At 35.9% G+C, this 22,118-nt stretch overlaps 1 protein-coding gene across 2 annotated transcripts in view; it reads right to left on the minus strand.

Moving 5' to 3' along the window:
- Positions 1-22,118, minus strand: part of CDH18 (cadherin 18) — a 298,102-nt gene that overhangs the window by 197,001 nt on the left and 78,983 nt on the right. For both annotated transcript variants that reach the window (XM_076330375.1, XM_076330374.1), the window contains exon 3: positions 2,071-2,551. In XM_076330375.1, coding sequence (XP_076186490.1) covers positions 2,071-2,298 — 228 coding nt within the window. In that variant the 5' untranslated portion in view covers positions 2,299-2,551. The remainder of the gene's footprint in view (positions 1-2,070; positions 2,552-22,118) is intronic.

A 22,118-nucleotide genomic window follows, 5' to 3' on the forward strand; every position in this document is an offset into this window, starting at 1 on the left:
GCATGCAATCATGTCTATAAATCTTTCATAAAGACAAGCACGCTTTACTTTGAAACCCCTTCAGATTTTTGTTTCCACTCTTCCTATTAGTAGACTCTTTCAGAATCTCACTTACTTCCTTATTTCCATTCTAAATTAACTCATGGCCAGCAAAACCTCATTTTTTCAAGTAAAAGCTGAATCAACTTTAATAGCTCTTCTCTTTCCCTTGTGGTTTCTTCTGAAGTGTATTTATAGAATAATACATGCTTTCCACTATTATTTGTGAGACTAATTAAACAAATGTATTTTATTCTCTACCACCACCCCAACCATAGTATTTGTTTTTCTCTGTATAGCTTCATATATAAATTCATTTTTCTTGGCCAAAAATAATCAGAGCGGTAAACAGGTTAACATTATTTTTCACAATGGCTTCAATACCACTTTATCTCTGTTTGGATTATCTCAGCTTTTGCAGCTTAGTATCGTATTTACCTTCTTTAAGGTATGACAGTAGAGGCAATAATTGATCTGGTGACCAGATCTTTCTCTTCCTCTGTCACTTACACCTGACAAACCAGTAGCGTTTAACAGAAATTCATGATATTGTCCTGAAAGAGCCTTATCACATTGTGGTCCTGAGGTTTACTCTGTATCTCCATATCCAAATCTTATTCATGCTATCTAGCTCTTTCCAGACAATGTTTTGATTCTCCTGCATATCTTTGCATCAGCAACATGTTTGTAAAATGTTTCTTCTATTCCAAAATCATTCATGAAAATGTTAATCAGTCTAAGATGGGTCTGGAAGCATATGTCCTCATCCCCTTACTCATTTTAAAAGCTTCTCTTTCAATGCAACCCACTATCTCCATTTAGAAAGGTCCTTCCCCCATTTACATATCCTGCACAAATCTCAACAATTTTCAGTATGCTGAAGTACTTGCTATTTTACTAAGGTTGGCATAACTAAATAATTTTTTTTGGTCTCTGTGTTAACAGTATCTTAAATACAGATGCTCCACTTGCTATTTTTAGTTCAGATGATACCGTTCAAATTTGAAAGCCCTTGCTACCAGACATCTGTGATTTTAGAAGCTACTGGTTTCCTTGGATATTTTTCATACTCTAAGATATAATTTTCAGGATTCCCAACTTGAAGGCAAACTAAAATGAAATAATTCCTTTTCCATGCCCTCATCCCCATTAACCGTCTTTCTTCACCCCTCATATTCAACATCTTTCTCCATTTTCATTAAGGAAATTAAGATTCATCTACATTACATAATAAAAAATTCTATCATAATGCTGAAAGACAGTATTCAGGGGGAGAAAAGCTCCATCTGTCATAAAAGTTGCAATAAAGCTATATATACAGTTTTGTGTTATTTTAATGCAAATTTAAAACCCAAGTTATACAGACAACATTGCACATGATAAACCAGACTTCAGTTGGCCAGCCTACAACTGCATCAGCATGAACTTTATACCTGAAGCTCACTATATATGCCAAAAACATAAATGCAGGGCTTGTTGTTCTCACAGGCTTCTGAGAAACTGTAACAATTAACACACCTCCTGCCTCTTTTTATGAAGAAAGTCACAGAGGATTTCCCTTTGGAGGACTCCTTTTCCACCCTACCCTCAGAGTGGAATGAATACTCTCTGGAGCCTAGACTGTATTTATAATATTCCCTGAAGTAGAAATTAATCTTATTCTGGAATAGTCTGGAAAAGTCTTTAGCAGTGACATATTTAAGCCCCATGCACTTGGGGTTCTACAGAATCTGATGTAAGAGGATCAGCTGCACTCACTCCATGTTTAGCTGAGCTCAGAAGAAATGCTATTTTATCATATTTTAATATCTTCATCCTATTTACTTTTATTTATCTTTTTTCTTTATAATAAACACAGAAAGTATACATAGACAACTGGCAAGTTCACTGTGCATGTATGTAGCAATCCAAGAGACGTCCTCCTTTAAAAGAGGTGCCATCTAGGGAGATACCTGGTTTTCCTCTATCAATGCCACATTTCAGGGGATGGGAAAAACAAAACCAAAACGAAAAAGAAGACAACGACCTTACCTTTCCTACATACTGAGGATCTGGTCCCATGTGTTCTTCTAAAACAAAGAACTGATTCCACACCCATCCACGCTTGGGACGATGATGCACTTCTGTTTCGCCTTCTACGTGTTTGGTTTGATTTCTAGTCACCTTGATGGAGCCATGGTGAGCAGCTCCATAACACCTCTGCACAAAACAGAGACAAACTAGAACTGGGCAGATACAAGATGTACTTGTAATTCTCATGGTAGGATAAGCTTCCTGTTCAAGGTTTTCTTTCTCTTGTCTTTTTCAGCTGTAATCCTTTAATAAGTTCCCGAGACAGAAGGTGAAGCCTGGTTCAGAAATACAGTCCAAAATGGGTTTTTCTGCTTGTTCATGGTTTAGCTGCCCATTTGGGAAAGCTCAAATTATATTTACATTATGAAAGGCTGACTGGAAAAATTGATATTTCTTCTGAGGTCTTCACAATAGAGTTCCACAGCCGACCATTTTCTATCTAATAGGGAAAGAAAAGAAAGCCACTTACTCATCACTAAAACCAGCAATTTTCAGGTTTCTGACCTTAGATTACACTCACAGCTGTACTAACCAGTCTCTCGAAGACTCCCATTGTAACTAAAATTTCTTTTCCATCCTTCCTGTAAAAGTGTTTTCAGGTTGTTTTTATTAAAATACCTTAAGAATTAACATGGCTCTTCCAAGCTATGAAAACATACACTTTATTAAAAACTAGATGATTCAGGACAGTTCCTTTGGCCTTTACCTGCAAATCACTGACCTGGTCTGGCAATAAAATAAAATCACTGCTACAGTGTCATTAGATAGATAGTGATTGGTAGTTCATTTCACATGAGTTCTTGATCTTCCGTACGCCACACAGAGATCCAACATGGTGAAAAATACCAAGACTATGATGGGTTTTGAAAGAAAGCCTCCAAAATGGGCTTTGAGGATTCTGAGCCAATATTAGAGCATACTGACAGGAACTTTCAGTCAAAATGTGCACTTTTATTCCCTGTGCTTTACATAAATTCCAACCAATATTATACTGGAACCTCACAAAACTATTTCATACTGACAAGAAAGTTCAGGTACTGTTGTTTAGATGATCAGTATTATTTTAATAAAAGCATCTAATATTTTCTCAGCCTCAAAAAGGAAAATGTAACCTTTTATTCTACAATAGTAAAATGTGAAAACCTGCACAAAAGTTGATGTAGTGCTTAAAGCAAAGTACCTTGAAAGAAATAAATTAACTCTTCAACCTCAGAGAAATAATTACCCTAAGGTAGCCGTTTGTTCGGTCATCTGAAGATAACAAAGAACAGTCAATCAGGAGTCTCATAATATGCAACTAAACCTACAAAAATTAGAGCTGCCTTCCAATATTGGTTTTGTTTGAGTATTATAAAGCCATTACAAGTTATGTAAACAGAAACACAATGAAACTAATTTTGTTTCTAAGTTTCATGGGAACCCAACAGAAAAACTCAAAATCTCTAAAGAAGAACCAAACGAGAAATTAGAAATCAGATGGAAAAATACTGCAGGAGAAGGAAGCTCATCAACTGTCTTTCGGCTGCAGATTTTTTTCCCTTATGCTTCTTTCATATCCATAATAATACTGGAAGCCCAACCATACTTTCTTCTGTATTCATCTAAGTACAGTTTCTCATCAGAATAATGAAAGAATACTCCAAGACTGTTGTACATAAAAAATACTCAGAAAGGACATATTTTCCATTGCTATTACTCAGTTCAGGACAGTGGGTTATGCTGAAGTAAAGGAAGAACTCCAGTCTCTTGCGGCTGGGCAGGAGTTAAAAAAGAAACTCTGTATGGTATTTTCCACTGAGGAAAGAAATTTTTAGACATTTAGTATTACCCTGCTCCTTATTTCCATATCGATGTAATCTCCCCTCAACCCCTACAAGGACCAAGCCACGTTCTCTTAAAAGCCTCACATCCCACCTCAGAACAGATTCATACAACGTGATGTATTATTACCTTCTTTAAGTACAAACGTGATTCAATAGGAATTTTTCACAGCTAGATGTTGTATGAAGTCTAAGTTATACCAGGGACAGAATCCAGACATTCCGAGTCTCACATTTGTTTCTAACTTTGTTTCCTTGCCTGTCTGCATTCTTTCCTGATTCTTGGTAGAAATCAGTTTTTGCCTTGAGGCATGCTATTTCCTTCTAAAGTTTCTATATTTACAGATGAGCTATTTAAATAGATTAGTCATTGTTATACTTCAGATGTACATTAAAATTAATCAGTACCTCACAAAATGATAAGGCTGCAGTTTTATCCATTCAAGTATTATTTTTCTTCCCTTTGTTTCCATCTTGGGAAATGCCTGAGAGCAGTTCATAAGACTATAAGCAGTGCATAATAAGTTAAAAATGGTATATAAAGTGCATTGTGATTTCTCAGAATGGCACATTTAAAATGTATTTGAAATCATTACTACTGAACTTCCCTTTATAAAAACTGTGGGGACGGTGGTGCTGGAAAATTCTTGCCTTATAAAAGAGTAAATATAAATGAATGCAGAAGATACCAACAAATCAAGATTTACTATACAGAACTTTGTTTCTCCCCCCCTCAGAAGTCATCCATAGGGAAAAAAAACAAAACCAAAAACAAACAAACAAGATGGAGCCTGTAAACTGTGTTATTTTACAGTCTGGCTCATAAATAACAGAACAAATAAGAGAAAAAAGCGGCAAACTATGGAGGGCTTCTTCATCTCAAAAATATCTGTTCTTCTTAGCATTAACATTAACTAGGAGGCATTAAATTTACATTTTGCCAAAACCACTATGTTATTTAACTCAATTCAGAGATTAACTGTTAAACACCTGCCCCAAAAATTAAAGTTTTAAAATTCTTTATTCTGAACAAATATTGTCTAAAATAATAATAATAAAAAGCAAGATTACAATGGCATCTACTTCCTGTTATAATCATGGTTAGAAATTCAGGCCTCAACTGTTCCTGAATTGTGTGTGAAGCCTGGAGAATTGTTTCCACTATGAAAAATTCAACAGTTAAAAGAGAAAGGATTTTTAGTGAAGATTCTTTGAAGCGTTTTCGTTCTGGCAAACACCTTTTAAAACCAAAGCCTAATTAATGCTCAGTACAAAGGTCCTCATTCTTACTTCCTCAACACCCTCCTACTAAATGTCTAGCATAAACATTCATTAAAAACCTGCCCCACCCCCTAAAAGAAACCTCAACTCTGCCACGAAGACAGCAAAGTTTGTCTACAGGGGGAAGTACAGATGGAAAGACCTTGAATGGTTAACACAGAAGAGACAGTAAAGCAAAGAATAGACGAACTTGAACTGTAAGTGACTAAAAAAAAAGGACTGAACTTTCTGAAATCCCTTAAATTGTTGCCTTAAGCTAACATACTGAGATGCTGACTGCTCGGTGCTCTTGTCGGCAGCTTCAGATTAAGTGTCCTGCTTTATGGTTTTTGTTATAATGATGTATGCAACTGCAGAGTAGACTTGTGTTATTGCTGTCTCCTGGGAGGCCTCGTGAAAATGTGTTGTGTATCTCAGGAGACCGTCAGAGTGAGTTAAAATTAAAATAAATAATTAAATAAGATGAGGTGGGAAAGTGCCACCAGCATTGCTGGAAATCATTACAGCAGAGTAGTTACCGCTTATTGTGGCAGCAAGTCAGTATAATGAATTCCCAGGAAATCAGTATGAGCACAGTGATGCAAAATGTGTGTGCTTCACCATCATGAGGAGATGCATCCTTAGTAGCGGAGACTTGTCCTGAATCTCAGTCTCCCCCATCTCCCACAATCAAATTGACCACAGATTTGAATGCATCTGAATGATTCAGCTTTGCAGATGCACATTCAGCATAGCTCTACATATGTTTTGTCACATCCCTCGGGGGCCCTTTTCAGTCCCATGGTGACGGAGTGACAATTAGTTAAGGAACTTGTAATAAATTGCATTTCTCGTACACTTTCTGACTTCTCCCTCTGCACTCTGCCCTCTAGAATTCTTCCCTGTCAGAACAAATTCTTCCATTATCAAAATCCGACCAGCTTCAAATCAACATCATTATTTAGATACAAATAATCAGGCAGGAAAATGTTTCTTTCTTCCTGCATTGCCTGTGCTTAGTCTATTGCCAATGTTATATCCTTCAGCACTGCAGAAATAACGGTGTATTGACCTGGAGACCAAAGACAGAAAAATGGGCTAGTATCAGAAAGAAAAATTGGATGTTATTTTTTGTTTTATCCTTCTGAAGAAGAGGTTGATAGATTGCCAAGAGAATATACAGTACTCCTGTGGACCTCTGGTAATTAGCAGAAAAAAGTAAAATTTCTGGGTAGATGGAGGGAAATGGTTCATCTATAGCTGATCTCTATTCTCTTTTCCCAAGGGTGGTAGAGCTGAGCTATGGGACTTTACATGAAAAAATGAGGCACCAAGTTTTTCTCAGCATATGTGATACAGACACAGTATAGAATCACCAGTGCTTTCTTACAAACAGTGCCTTCTTCACATGCTAGTTAATCTGACAGACAGTGTCAAAACTGTTTTGGAAAGCATTTAAAAATGGTATTAAATGCTGTTGTCTTGCCCCTTTGTTGTAGTTATGTTGTAGCGATGTGTATGAGACTAAAAACTAGGACAAAAAGTAATTAAATAAAATGATCTTAAAATAGTTTAATAGTAACTTTAATAACTACAAATGTTTTGACACTATAGTTCTATATTGACAGATCTTCTAGAAATAGGAAACTGAACTACTTTTTTACTTCAATAGCATAAGGAAATTTTCTTTAATTTGTAAGAAAGATAACTGCATGAGATACTGAACTCCCGAATTATCGCTAAATTTATGTGTAAGTATATTACTATTCTGAAAGCTAATCTTTACCATCCTGAAACTCAATCGATTTCCTAAAGACACAGAGAGAAAAGAGCATTGGATATCTCCCTCCTCACACCTTTAAGCCAACAAACCCAGCTGATGGGTGTGTAGTGTCAAGGGGTGTTATTTGTTGTACTTCTCTTTCACACTCACACATAGTCTTTTGGTAAAGACCACTTCTAATCACCAAAACCCAAAAAGTGTCTATGCTAATCTAGAACTGTTATTTCACCTAGCAAATTATTTTACATAAACTCCCTTTTAGAAAATAAATAGAAATAACCACAAAATAAAGCCTCCATTAAAAATAAAGATTGTTCTTTCATATAAGGCAACAGAAATTCTGTTGTGGGGAGAAAGGTATGGGGGAAAAAAGTGAGAAAATAAAAAGAGATCCAAAACCGACAAGCAATCAGATATTATAAAAAGATAAATAACAAAAGAAAATTTAGAATAAGATACAACAAAGACACTGAAAAATCGCTGAACAAAAGAAATCAAGATAGAGAAGCAAAATGGAAAGTTCAAGTGGAAACAGCTGAAGCTGTGAAAGCTAGTATGTGAAGCTATCAAGGATGATTTTTCTCTGCAAGCATATGTGTGTAAAAAAACCAGCAGTACAATTTCTGTGAAATGTAAGAAATCCAGTTAATACAGTGCAAGAGGAGGACAGTTAACATAAATAAAACATTAACTGAAAACAAAAAGCATGAAACAAAATTCCACACCAAATGTGTGTATCTGTGAATTGGCATGCTGAAATTGCCAAGGGAAGTGCAAACCTTTATTTATTTCCCTATGCTTTTTACCTTCCATACCTGGAGAGCTCTTCTTCTAAATTACACATTTTCACATATAACTCACAGATCAAGTCAACTGATGACACATTTGATCCAGAAAAGAAAAAATATATGCAATATAAAGAAATATAACAACATAAGGACAACTCCATAGGCTTAATGATTACAGGTTGCTATGCAGTATGCATGATAAGCCGTGATATTCTTAGGTTCAATTTACAATCAGAGAAACACATTACCTAAAATTAGTTACTTAGATGAGTACACCACTCTTGCTGACACTGCCCAAATAAAAATCAAGAAAAGAAGTGCCCTCCTTTTTTGTTTCTTCTCCCTGTTTACCTCCTACACCTCAGAGGAAGGAACAGTCATACCGAAAGCCAAGGAAGACACAAAAAACCAGCAGCTGTATCCTGGAATATTATTAAGGGAAGGGAAATCACACGTTTTTGGGCATTCTAAAACAGCGAAAGCAAAACTCCAGACACAAATCCTTCATTTGGGAAAGCAAGCTGGTCCTCTGGAAAGTAAATTATTATACTACATAAACAGAAAGACAATTTGACAGCACAGATGTGGGTTTTACATGCCCTAATGTAGTTAGATACCCAAAATTAGTCATTGCCCATGGATTAACCAGTTACTCTCCCCACCTGATTTTATTAAAGTTAACAGTATCATCTAGCTGCAGAGTTAGCATTAAATACTTTTAAATTAATCAAATTATTTCAGATAGGAATGTGTGATGAATTTTTCAGTAGTATCCTGACTGACAGACATATGTCAAACAGTCCCTACTTATGAAGCTCTGTTCTTTCTATTTGCTCGGACATCCACAGAGACAATGTCAGAAGCCTCCATTAAATCTACAGTTTGTATCACATAAGATTTCTTCCTAAGTGCTCATAATTCAGGTAACTTTTTAAATCTAAGAATGTCTCTTTTTCTCTCTCCAATTCTTCCTCCATTCAAGGGAGATATTATTTCCAAATGTTCCTTTTACTCTCAGTGATATACTTCATGAGGTTTATTGCTAGATTTTTATTAATTAATATTTCTTGTTTTACTGACTCAACTCTGTAAAATTTCAGTAGCTTCTAAGTCATAGAAACCAATATACTGTTACTGTTCTGTGAAGATGGTAAAAAAATACAGCTTAGCCATCCCTTTGGGTAAACAACTGCTGAATACATGCCTAGTTTTAAACTAATTTAGATTTCAGAGCCTTAACTGAAACAGTTTGTGGGGTTGTTCTTATTTGCATCATAGGTTTGATTTTAGACAGTTTGTAGCTAAACCTTCAACACAGCACAAGTATGAACTCTTCTTTATTTCTAGCACAACAATCTGATCTTTTCCTTTGTAAGTGTATTATATTATGTTAATAATATCTTGAGACTGAAGAAGGAAGACGATAAGGCCAGAGATGACTTTTCACCCAGCATTAAGACACTGACATTTCTAGTTTTCTTTTTTAGTTCTGACTATTTTGTCAAGATGGAATAAAAATTTTCAAAACTTTCCTTTAAAATCCTGGCTGCAGCCTTAACAATTAGCCAGCATCGGTTTGATTCAAGTTCTAGATAAAAGTTCATTTTCATTTTTCCTTGACTTTAATATTAAAGCAGTTCAGAATTCAGACCCCCTTTTAGCTTAACAGGCCTTGAAAAGTTACCTCGCTGACTAGAATAGGTTGCATCATTTAAACTAGCTGGAGTCATAGAACAGAACAGACATGGTATGAATAAAAGCTTTTGAGATTATTTATAGAAAAGGCTCACATTCCTTACAGAAGGAGGCATGTGAACTGGAATTCAGATTTTGTTACGAAGAAAGCTGGAAGGAAAGCCTAGCAACACCTGCAATTAAGAGAGAACAGAAATGCTGAGCTAGTGCAAGCAGCCCTGGGCAGAACTACTTCCTGATAACACCTAGGTTAAAGTAGATTAGTCCTGTTATATCTAGATGGGCTTCCTCAGAGGACAAAACCCCACTGGAACCCTACTTAACAGCACCATGAGGATGAAAGGAGAGTGTGAAAAGCTCAAACGGCCTTAGGAGATAGTCACAAGAAACGTTCAAAAGGTTTTAATGTTGCTTGTGGCAAAAGAAACTCCTGGATAGTTACTGGGCTGGCACCTGCTTTATCATTCCTTTTTTTTTAATAAACAAGACTGTGAAGACTGTCTTGTACCAAGGTCTTAAAATAGCAGCTTTAATAGGAGTTCAAGGAATTTATAAAAAGCAACGTGGACTAGTGATCAAGGTACTCTCTTCTGGTCCTATGGGTAGCTAATCACTAAACACAAGCTTTAATGGATTTCTTAATGGATAGCATTAACTGAGGCACCACTCACAAAGAGTAAAAAGTAGCCACATTACAGCTAGGTAACTAATGCAGCTCATTATATGGCAAAGGAGGTTGATACCACATGGCCCAAATAAAGGATTCTAGGCACACTGTCGCCCAGCATGATACAAAAATAAAGATAGCCTCTTTAACTATTTTTAAAAAATGCTTTTCAAAGAGGAATGGTTTGGTTTTTAACAACAACAAAATTTTTAAAAATTGGGAGCGTCCAGTCCTTTATATACAAAAAAAATCAAAGTTTACATACAAACAACCCACGCCCCATAACAAAACCCTATCAGCCCTTGAAATTCCCATCAGAAAAGAGGTTTTCATAGACAAGATACAAACAGGCAGGTCACATTAGATCCTCACTTGCACTGTTATGCTGGAAATACATTAGAACCACTATGGAATTCAAGTCTTATTGTCATAACAGGATTTTTAAAAGTGTATCTAATTGATGCTTTGGTTAGATGATGTGCAAGATGAGCTGTGATCTGCTATGCTGCCTTTAGCAATAAATGGCTGCAGTGAGTGGTTAACTGTAGAGATGATTTAAAAGACTCATTGATTTTAGAAAATTCGTTGAAGAGGTTCTTTAGAAGGCATTCTTATATTCATGAATGGGTGCAGGAAACTATTAAACACTACAAACCAATGGATTAGTTACCCTGTTGAGCAAATGCATTTTATGAAAGAGAGTGCAAATGAGTGAAAAAACGTACGATCTTACTTGAACAAAGGAAGATCTGCAAAGTTTGCAAACAAAACAGAAAAAGTACTTAATTTGCAAACAGCACTGCATATAGATAGGCAATTAACAACTACAATGAACAGTTAGTGAAAATATGTCATTAAAACAAGATTAAGGGATTCAATGCCTGTCCTCAGTTGGCATACAAAACGATTTCGTAGATGATAAGCAAGCACATAGCAACTTCAGGATAACAGCAGTGCTCTGCCACAATCAACAACTGAAGAAATATTTTTTGCAACTATACCCATATGGTTTGCACAGAGTGACTGTCAGAGCCACAACACAGTAACAACACAACTAGTCAAATAAAATCCAGCCACCATCTCTATAATTGCACACGCAGTCATGCTAGCCATTACCTGCTGTGAAAGGAACAACTGTGAAATACAGAGAGATGATTCATGAATCTGACTCGCGTCTTTCTCTTTTCCTCAACCAGAGACCAATCTATCTACATTTATATCTGGAGTCCACGTAGCTAGTCAAGGATAATACAGATATGCAAGACGGTGCAAAGGTCCTTTTACATTCCCAAAGCAGCAGAGGCTTTTCCTCTGTGCTGTTTCTCTTCCCAAAGAACTTGCTAGCAGAATAAAGATTTTGGTGATTTCTTGAGTCATTCCTCCCATTTATAAAGGTCAGGTCACCCAATCAGGGAACAAAACAAATACATGAGACCCTCATGAGCAACTAACCAGTTTAAATAGGGAGAACTTGCAACAGCCCACTTGTGTATAATCCATAGGTACTGTTTGTCCTAACAAATTATTTCTCAAAAATGAACAGCAAGAGCTCCTCTGAGCGGTATGGTGGCATCCCACATGACTGGTAAAAAATAAAGGGAAGGGAGGTCCAATGTAGACATTAGATGCTTAAGAAAGAGTTGAAGACATTTACCTCCCATAGTTTGCTACCAGTTCAGCACTGTGTACTTGAAACTCCTTAAAATAATGTAAATTATTCATTATATTCTTGTTATAGACAATTTGGCAATACATAATATACAGTACATATATGTTTCTTAGGTTAGAAGGGTGATAAATATGTTAAATCTCAGTGTCTTAGAGAAAAATATTGAATGACCAAACCTTTTAAACAAATCTTACTGTGTATGCTTGAAATTTGAAAACATTCCTTTTCCTGTGTGTCAAGAGCAGTGAGAAAGTATGCCTAAAATGTTATATATTTCAATATAGAAAATAACTAAAATATATTTTTAATGGCCAATTTTTCCCTTCCTTTTGAATCAAAATATAAATTGTCACCATTGTTTCTGAGATAATCTACTTTTTTTTAGGTACTTCACAAGACAGGAACAAAAACAGATCTTTTGTTCCATTGTGCCGGTTTTGGCTGGGATAGAGTTAATTTTCTTCATAGAAGCTAGTATGAGGCTGTTTTGGATTTGTGCTGGAAACAGTGTTGATAACACAGGGATGTTTTTGTTATTGTTGAGCAGTGCTGACACGGTGTCAAGACTCTGTCAGTGAGGAGGCTGGGGGTGCACAAGGAGCTGGGAGGGGACACAGCCGGGACAGCTGACCCAAACTGGCCAAAGGGGTATTCCATACCACGTGACGTCATGCTCAGCATGTAAAGCTGGGGGAAGAAAAAGGAAGGGGGGGATGTTCAGCGTGATGGCGTTTTGTCTTCCCAAGTAACCATTACGCGTGATGGAGCCCTGCTCTCCTGGAGATGGCTGAACACCTGCCTGCCCATGGGAAGTAGTGAATGAATTCCTTGTTCTGCTTTGCTGGCGCGTGCGGCTTTTGCTTTCCCTACTAAACTGTCTTTATCTCAACCCACGAGTTTTCTCACTTTTACCCTTCCGATTCTCTCCCCCACCCCATTGTCGGGGGAGTGAGCGAGCGGCTGTGTGGTGCTTAGTTGCCGGTTGGGGTTATCCATTTTTAATGTAACAACATTACAGAAGAAAATAAGGAAAATAAAACTGAGTCAAGGTAAATAAGCCACTTCTATTTAACAAAAAGAAAACATTTTGTTTAAATAGAATGTTTTAACATTTAAAATCAGCTAGGTTTCAAAGCAAAGGTAATTTTCATTTTAAAACATTTAAATGGCATAAGTAAATAACTTTGAGCCTTTTTTCCCATTGAAACATCCCTTCTATAAAGTTTTGCTTTTCACAAATTAAAACACTGCAGTTAAATAACTTCCCAACTGAAAATTCTAAATAGGCTCTTCATTTAATATATGCAACTTACAGATTTTTTTCCTCAAATAGTAATCATGTTGAACTTTTATTTATCACTGTCTATCACAATTATGACTGACTTAGCCCATTTATAGTATGCTGGATTCAAATGACAAAACTCCAATTCCCACCAGGCGAATTGCAAAATTCCAAATTCAGCAAAGATAAGCTTTTACTTAAAGTTCAGTGGCACTCAGCGTCAACTGCTTTCCTCAGTAAGAGAGCAGCTTGTGTATCTTTTAATTTTTTTAATCTGTATTAATATGGTTTTGAGTTATGAATGTTCTAGGAGCAAAAACCCACAATAAAAATATGAACAAATCCTTAATTACAGCAATATAAAAAAAAAAGGGAATTTATGAAAAAAATATTTCAGTGTTCAGAATGCCTTTTATGGACTTCAGTTTTTGAGAAATCAGCATTAAAAGATCAAATAGTGCCCAAATTTTGACAGATAAGACCATCTCTTTGGGTCAGTTACTGGCAAAATAATAAAAAATGCAAAGATCTTTTTTCCTGTTCTTTGCAAAGAAGACACAGTGACCTGAACTCTATTTTGAGTTTGAATTTATTTTGAGCACTACATGAAACCACAGCAAATTGCTCCTGGCTTCAGTGAAAGTGGCATGAAGATGTTATCTTCCTATTTTACAACATCCTGACACAATGTCTGTAACGTCACAGAATCCTATAAAACAGGTTGTGAAGGTGATGTTAAATCTCAGTGACCTTTTGGGCGTCACCTAGTCCAACAGCCTGCACAAAGCAGGGTCAGCTTCTAGGCTGGACACGACTGTTTAGCTGCAGAGAACCTTGTGGGAAAGAAGACGCATGCGCTGGCCTGGGGTTAAGCTAACTGAACAGGAGGTCAGAAACCACCAGATATGACAAAACTTGCTGGACGCAACAGATAACAATGTAAGAAGTTACAGACAGAACCATAAGGAATGGCTGGATTTCACCGAGGCCTATGTGAGAAGCAGCTGAACTTCACAGATCATTCCAGAAGAATATGGGGGCCCTTTTGGAAAATCAAGTCTTGCAAGGTCCACGCTGCTTAGGTAACTATCTCAGTAATACTTTTAAAATTGAGACTACCTAGGAAACACTACCAGAAATACCGAGTTTGGGTGCACTTGTAGAAAAACTAAGACAAAGAAGGAAAAGGTAATTATGAACAAGTTTTTTATTTGGGAGGGGATAAGAAGATGGTAAAATGGAAGAACCTGAAAGAGGAAATGGGGGGCAGGAAATATAAAAGGCAGCAAATCATGTGATCAATGTTATTTGGAGATCTCTAGAACAGCCCAGTGCCTGACCTCTGCCACTTGGAGCAGGACAATAGTGCAAGACGTTTTTTGCACTGTATTAGTGTCTGACTTGCTTCTGCAGTCAGAGGGGCCGGGCACATCTTCCCTAGAGCTGCTGAGGGAGGCCTGGCAGCTCTTCTCCTTGGAATGATGGAGGAACCCCTAGAGAGTACCACCTAACAACTTTTCCCTCTCAGGTCTCCTATAACACAGGCCAGGGGCCCTCTCTTCATTTTAGACCTCCATAGATTCTGTTACAGTTTCTGAAGGCCTAGATTAATTTTTTATTACAAATATATTTCATGAAGCCTATAATTAAGTGGTACCAGTTCAGTTAATCCCTACTCATTGTTTCACAGGTGTACGAAGTGAATCAACTCCTGCATGTGCTGAATCAGGTCGTTCCTTGGATCTATACCCTTCAGTTTAAATAAAAAAGGAATCACCGAAGTCACAAAAAGCCCAATAAAAGAAAATCCTCTTCAGAAGTAAAACTACCACCCAGGAATCCAACACTGAAAAAAAGGAATAATTTTAAATGACACAAAGGTGAATAAGAGCTCTATTCAAGAGTCACTGGCAATTCCAGGATTTCTCTTATGCAGCTATAGAAATAAATATGGTAAGTAAAGAGAAAAGGAGACATCCATATATATTGAGTCTAAATTTGAAGTCTGTATTTAAAAACATGCCTTTTCACATCACACTTTAACAGAGATCTCCTTAAGGCTTTGATTTCTTCTGTGACATTATGTCTGCCAAACATACTATAATCACCGTCAACCACACAGCATTGCTGCTAGTATGTTGTTTTGTTACCATTTCCCTAAAAATGTTTTTCTTCTACACAGTACCAACTAGATTTGTCTTTGGCTGCACTCATCCTTTCATTATGTTTAGCTTTCTCTACTCTCTTGAAATGTATATACTGAGCATAACCTTTTTTTTTTTTTTTTTTTTTAAATCTTATCTTCCTGTCTTCTTTCACTCTTCCAGCTCAGCCAGTATTAAACCATCAGGCTTATCAATTTATCACTTCCATCATGAAATGTATTTGGTTCCATTTTAGACTGAGTTATTCATAATTCTTCAAATGGAATGTAACAGCTTCCTCATAGATATCATAGTAAAATATGTTATCTGTTAAATGCAAACAATGTAACTTAGCAACTCATTTTGCAAAGTATTCACAAGTCAGAATCGATATACAAAACAGTCACATAACTTGCAAAGGCAGCTTTGCCCAGATGGATGAGTGAAGAGCATACAGATAAACGTGCATGTGTTTGTGGGTATGTAAACAGGAAGTGTCTGCCTATAAGTAACAAACAAATAAAAAAGAAAATTAGTGTAATTTGGTGTTGGAATTTTCTATGGATAATTACCGTTGCAAATACAGAAATATCTGAAACACCTACTTTTGTTATCTTGGCAAGAAAGAAAACTCTAATAATTAGAAAAATACCAAATGTGGTACAGAAGGCTGTCTGAACAGACTGAGTAAATGCAATTCTGCATGTCAGATTTTAAATGCTCTTTTACTTTGAAAGAAATCACAGCTTTGTAGCAATAAGTATTTTTATTGTCACTTTGTAGTAGAAATGAACACAAGCATCAAGCATTTACTTGTACTTTTCGCCCTAGGGGCAAGCTAGACTAGTGGAATGGATTTTTTCTGAATATCTTATTTTTGAAGATCTTTCTTACGTTGGAGGATTCCCCAAATACAGATAACTAGGTTTTCTATCATGGGACATTAACACGAAAATGTAATGATTTGTACTATATAAGAAACAACTTCTGTATCTTCCATCAGTGCAGTCACTACAGATATTGAAAATTTCCAAAATATCCTACGAAAACATTTTCATAAGTTTTCTAGCTTGCTGTATTGCAAATTCAGAAAGGAATGATGTACTAAATTCAGGTGAAACCCAAACAGAAGAGTTAAATGAAAAAGATCTCAAAGTGAGTTTTGAAAAGACATGGAAATGACTGCGGTATTTTACATTATTTCTTAGGAGGGTGTATTTAAATGGTTATGCATGGCTACATTAGAAGTGCATTGCAGTCTTCCAATTAATATATATTATCAGAATTATCCTTTCTGATATTATAATAGCAAAACATCTTTAACGTCTGCTTAGATACTTTGAAGTACTCTTGCCTGTGATCACTCCTTCTTTATTCATTAAATAAATCCATCCCATATTTTTCAGAAATGTACTGATACCGAGTATAAAAGAACACTGAAGAGACATATGGTTCTCTCTATTGGAGTAATGTAGCCAAGCTTGACGTACTCTGTAGATAAGCTAGACCTTCAGTAGAAGTACCCTGTGAATAGATGAGCTAAACATTCAATAGAGACAAAGACGACCTTGAAACTTTGTATCTTGGAGTAGAACAGATAAGGAAGCTATGCTGAAATGAGCTAGTTTGTGTAAGCAAAATGCGCAACCGAGCCAAAGAACAAACTGTGCATCCGCGAAGACTGAGTTCAGCTAGCGGACATGGTGAGGAAGACTATCGACGACCACCAGAGGACCCTGAAAGACCACCAATGGACATGAGAGTGCATGCGTCAAAGACTTTTACATATGTTAATGAGTTCCAGGAAATCACATGAATATGTTAATCATTTCTCAGAAATCTAATGAATATGTATATTCTAATTGTACATAACTCCTATAGTTGAGCAGCCCGGTGTGCACACTAGGTTGAGTGATCCCCTGTGCACCCAGCGCTGCAATAAAGAATGCCTGCTTTCTAGAACTCCAAGTTGAGTCTTAGAGAGTTTTTAATTTGCCAGCTTATGGTAACAGTACATCCAAGCATAATCCAGGACCAAATAATCTGTAAGTAAAAAATTCTATAAATCCACTGAAATCAACAGGAAAACAGTGACTTTAAAGAAAAGGCAAATAATTTAGTTCTTTGCCACTGATAGTCTAAAGTTCGTTTTTTCTAATTAAATGCTAGAACCTATAGCTACAAGAAGATCAAAGAAATATTTTTCCTATTTAAAAATACTCTGATTTTTGAAGGCTGTGTAAACACACGCACACACACACAAACACCCTCCACATAGATATGTATATGTATGTGTGTACCTATGTGAACAAAATCTCTACAAGCTCCCATTTCTCCATAGTTACACTGGTCTGTTACAATTTCTAACTAAAAATTCCCTGATAAATTCATTTTTACTCCCTTTCCCATTTCCATTGTTCTAAGTTATGAAAAAAAACCCACCCAATCATTAAAAACTCTTCATAGGCTTGATTAATAGATTTCAGTTCAACAGCTGAACTCGTTATAACTGAGAACTTCTTTAATCTTGCATTTTTTCTAACAGAAAGTAAAAATACTCTTATATGCATGTTTACTTGCATTGTATATGCATATGCATTTTTGTCTTTTCTTTAGGGGAGGTGAATGGGTACAAAGAATGAGTGGAATGTTTTTCTGTCTTGAGAAAGTTTGTGTTACATAGCATGGTATTTGAAAAATAAGTAAAAAAAAAAAATAAAAATAACAGTGTACTTCGGTAAATAACTATGTCCAACTACCACTGGAAGTCAATACTGACATGAAGAAGATGGTAACATGTTCTTTTGTTGTTGAGACGATCTGATATCTTGTTTTTTCCAACAGCTACACATATTATCACCACTTCCTTTCTCAGGAATGCAAAACAGTAGTTTGTCACAAAAGGATACCAAAACAAAAGAAAAGATCCAATTCTTTCAATCCCGATGCATGTATTGGTATCTTTGAACACATAGTATTTCATTAAATTCATTCATGAATGTGAGCATACAAAAGTGATTTCTGAAAAACCGAATCGTGTGCTAATACTAAGACATCTTCATTCTCACTCATCTTTTCAGAACAGGAAGACATTTTTCCATGCTTTGATTTCAGATTGTTCTTTATTGTTCTTCCTAAGGTCCTTTTCTGAGGAAGAGATCCTGTCCTTCATTTCAACCACGGTAGTCTTTTGTAACTTTTATGTTATTCCTCCATTATTTTTGTCTAGATATAAATAACTTCAATGTTCTTCCTCGAATAGTTCTCCATTATTCTAGAAATGTGAGTGTATGTGATTTTTAATTTGAACTGAAGTTAAATACATCATGAAAACCTTACTAATGTTCTTAAGATAAATTCAGGTTTTATACAGCTGACAATTTTCATGTACTAGTTTGTATTAAGGTTTAAACAGTGAAATGTGTTAAATACACTAATTCCACTGAATTGCCATAGATTTTGTATATACAACTTTATTGCATTCTTGTGAAAATTTTAGCTTCCATTCTTGTCCAAGCAATTTCCCAAGAACAGATAAACAGGTAGATAAGTTGAGATTTAATGTTGAAGCCATAACACCAGCAAATCCTCAGAAACAGAAGGGGAAGGAGAATCAAGGTTAATCAGTAGGATCACATCTTAGGTTCTGATTGTGCAAACAAAAAAAGACTTACTTAACTTTAAGCCTATTAATGAAAAGCTCATTCACATTAATGGGATCGTCTGCTTAAAACTAAGCTTTAAACTGAACTTTTTAAAGATTGGGTCATTGGTGTTTTAATGGAGGAGCTGGAAGAACAGTTTCTGTAAACAAATAACATTATATAATTATACGCACCAGGAAAATTTAGGAATGCAGCATTCAGTTTCAAAATGTGTTTGTCTTCCATTAACACATTGATAATAGTCTAATGGCAAGTGAAACACTGTAAGACCGTTTTCATATTGTTCATAAATAAGAGGCATGGTATGTGATACTAGGCTTTCTAGCGTGGGTTGAAGGTCTTCAAGAAATCATTCACAGTATGCTTCATAGAAAAAAAAAAAAAAAGGATTCTTTGCACCCAGAGGGTGACTCAAACTGTAACTTACATATTTTCTGGAGTTTAGCTTTGTTTCTGTAAGTGAGCAGGATGATGGTTTTGCACTCATCCAGCATCATTAAAAGAGCACCACAGCCAGGACCGAACAGCCAGAACGATTACACTCTCACTTTAAGAGGGAAAGCATTTCACAGGAAAGATCAATTTCTGAGAAAAAACTTGTATCTGAATCTCATTTTGAGCCTTATTTGATAGTGCTTACAACTACACTGTTCCCAGAGTACTCTATTCAAGCAAGTTGTGAAAAGTGGTAGACTGAGGCCCCTAAATGCAACATGTAAACTATCTGTGGACAAGTTGTAATAAGTTAGATCCTATTTATGAAAGTAGTCATTCAATGGAGCTAGTAGAGAGAGCATAGTTTAATGAATAATAGAACAATGAAAAAGAAATTTAAAAGTGTAACAGCTTCCAGATTTTTTTTTAATGAGGCCTGGAATATCTGCTATGAAAACAATCAAGAGAAGTAATAACTCAAAACTGTGTACCTATAATTTAAATCTCTAACCAACCAATCAAAGTGAGATCCAAGCTTTTCACTGGTGGTTGTTCTCTCGCATTTCAGTGTTTCGTGTTTCCTCACTGGCTATCTGCTAGCTTTCATGAAAGTAAATTGGTATTTCATTGATAAGAATACATAAATTTCCACATATTCTAGTATAGATCTACTATTACTAGAAAGGGATTGGGCTGTTGATGAGGCTACTAGCAAACCCTCATCACCCTTTGAGAATTAAAAGAAGCATGCTCTCATCAAAACAAACTGCCACAAGCTTCACAACAGAACAGCAGTATCAAGAAAATAAATTACCCACAGTGATTAGAAAAGCTTAAAAAGCTAATAAAAGTTCATGATCCGGATCTGATGCAGTTATAATAGCATTAAGGAAGCTTCATGCCTATTCCTTCTTGATAGAGAAATTGTTTGCACAGGAGGCTAAAGCAACTTAGCAAATAGGAGACTAAGGGGCTACTCCAACAGGTCTGTCACGAGCATCTTTAATCCCCAGGTAATGGCTGATGGTGTAAGAGCTAGTATAGCAACGATGCTCCATCCCAAACCCCACCCAAGATGGAAGAAACAGCAGTGAAATGTTTTGTTTGTTTGTTCTCTGAGGGGACCTCTCTCTTAAAGGGGAAGAACAAAGCTGGTTTTTTTTCATGATTATGAAGTCACCTCCTACACATCATCATGCAGCTTGCTGTAATTTTAAAACTTGAATATTAGTTTTCTTTCTAAAACTCTGAATTGTGCGGTGCTGACATTGCTGGAATTATATATGTCTCGAGACTGAACAGAGTCTGTAAAAGATACTTATGTCAGATTTAAGCAATGCTGACTGGTGTTTAACGCTTGTACATGCCCTTTGCATGAAGATGAAGAGCTCTTACATGATTATTGTAATAATGTAGATTTCTTATGCATGAAAAGGTATACAGACACATAAAAAGATACTTATAGACACACAGATGTAAGTATCCAGTAGAGAATGTCACATTCAGTGCCTAATCCAAAGGTAATGAAAATAAGTAAGATTCTTGTAGAATTAACACAGTTCTGAATCAACACTGACGACTTAATAGAGTAATAATATTTTATGGTATTTTCCTAAATAACAGAGAGTAAAAAATGACACTCATCTGTTCTACTTTTCCAAAGAGTTAAATACTCTTTTTTCCCCTGTAGAGAGCCTTCTAATATACGGCATGAAGTTTAGAAAATAGTAAGTTCTAAGTCTTATAGCGTTACATTAGTTTTTGTAACAATTTACCTAATACTTTCTACAATTTTATGAAAACAGATATTCTTCACCTCAGTTAATTAAATCAATAGAGAGGAAATAATAAAAAGGAGTTCAATATTAGATTACACTATAAACATTACTCTTGGAAAACACTGGGGAAAGGATTTAAAAGAGAATTATTCATTAAACTGCAGTGTTACCTTCTACAAGTGTTTTCGTAATTAATTGTGTTAGTCAGTTTTGAATTCAAGCTTTAAACTAATAAAAAGTGTGTCACTTGGTTATTTTTTAGATCTTATCTTTCAAAATCTGAATTTATATTTACTTTAAAAACATAAAGAAACAGTTGAATTGAATAAGGTGTATATAATAAAAAAGAAAAAAAAGAGGAAAAATGTAGACAGGAACCCAAAATGCTTCTAATGTAGTTGCTTCCTTGATGCTTACATTTCCAGTTCTTCCATCTGTAAATGGGGAATACATATCAGAGCAGTTACTTTTTCTAAACAGCAGCTCTCCAGCTCTGACAGCAAAGGGCTCAGCTTGGGCTGCACAACATGACCAGGCATCCGGGTAAAAATGCAAATGGCTGCCTGCATCGTGCTCAGACACTGCATGTACACTGATACACATGTGAGCTAATTTTCTTAGAGCTCATTTAAGTGTATCTGCAGTATACTGGAGACATTGCCAATCAGTGACATCTACCTCTGTAAAAAAGGTCAAGAACAGACCAATGCATTAGTAAGGGACTTATTTCAGCACGTATTTGAACAAATGTCTCAGAAATCAGGCCTGCTATGAGGATACAAGAGTTTTAACGCGTGAACAAGGGCATTTGCTATGTAATTTTCCTATTTAAAACTCAATTATTAAAGGATAAATATATACTATATATACACTATAAGATAAATTTAAGATACCTTGGATAGTAAATTATTCAAATATGCAATCTCCATATCCTACCAAAAGCAGCAATTAATTTACTTTAGCTAATAGATTAAAACAGATGCAAAGCACTGATCTGTCTCAATAATATTAGGTCCATAA

This window comes from Aptenodytes patagonicus, chromosome 2, assembly GCF_965638725.1.
Source record: "Aptenodytes patagonicus chromosome 2, bAptPat1.pri.cur, whole genome shotgun sequence".
NCBI lineage: Eukaryota > Metazoa > Chordata > Aves > Sphenisciformes > Spheniscidae > Aptenodytes > Aptenodytes patagonicus.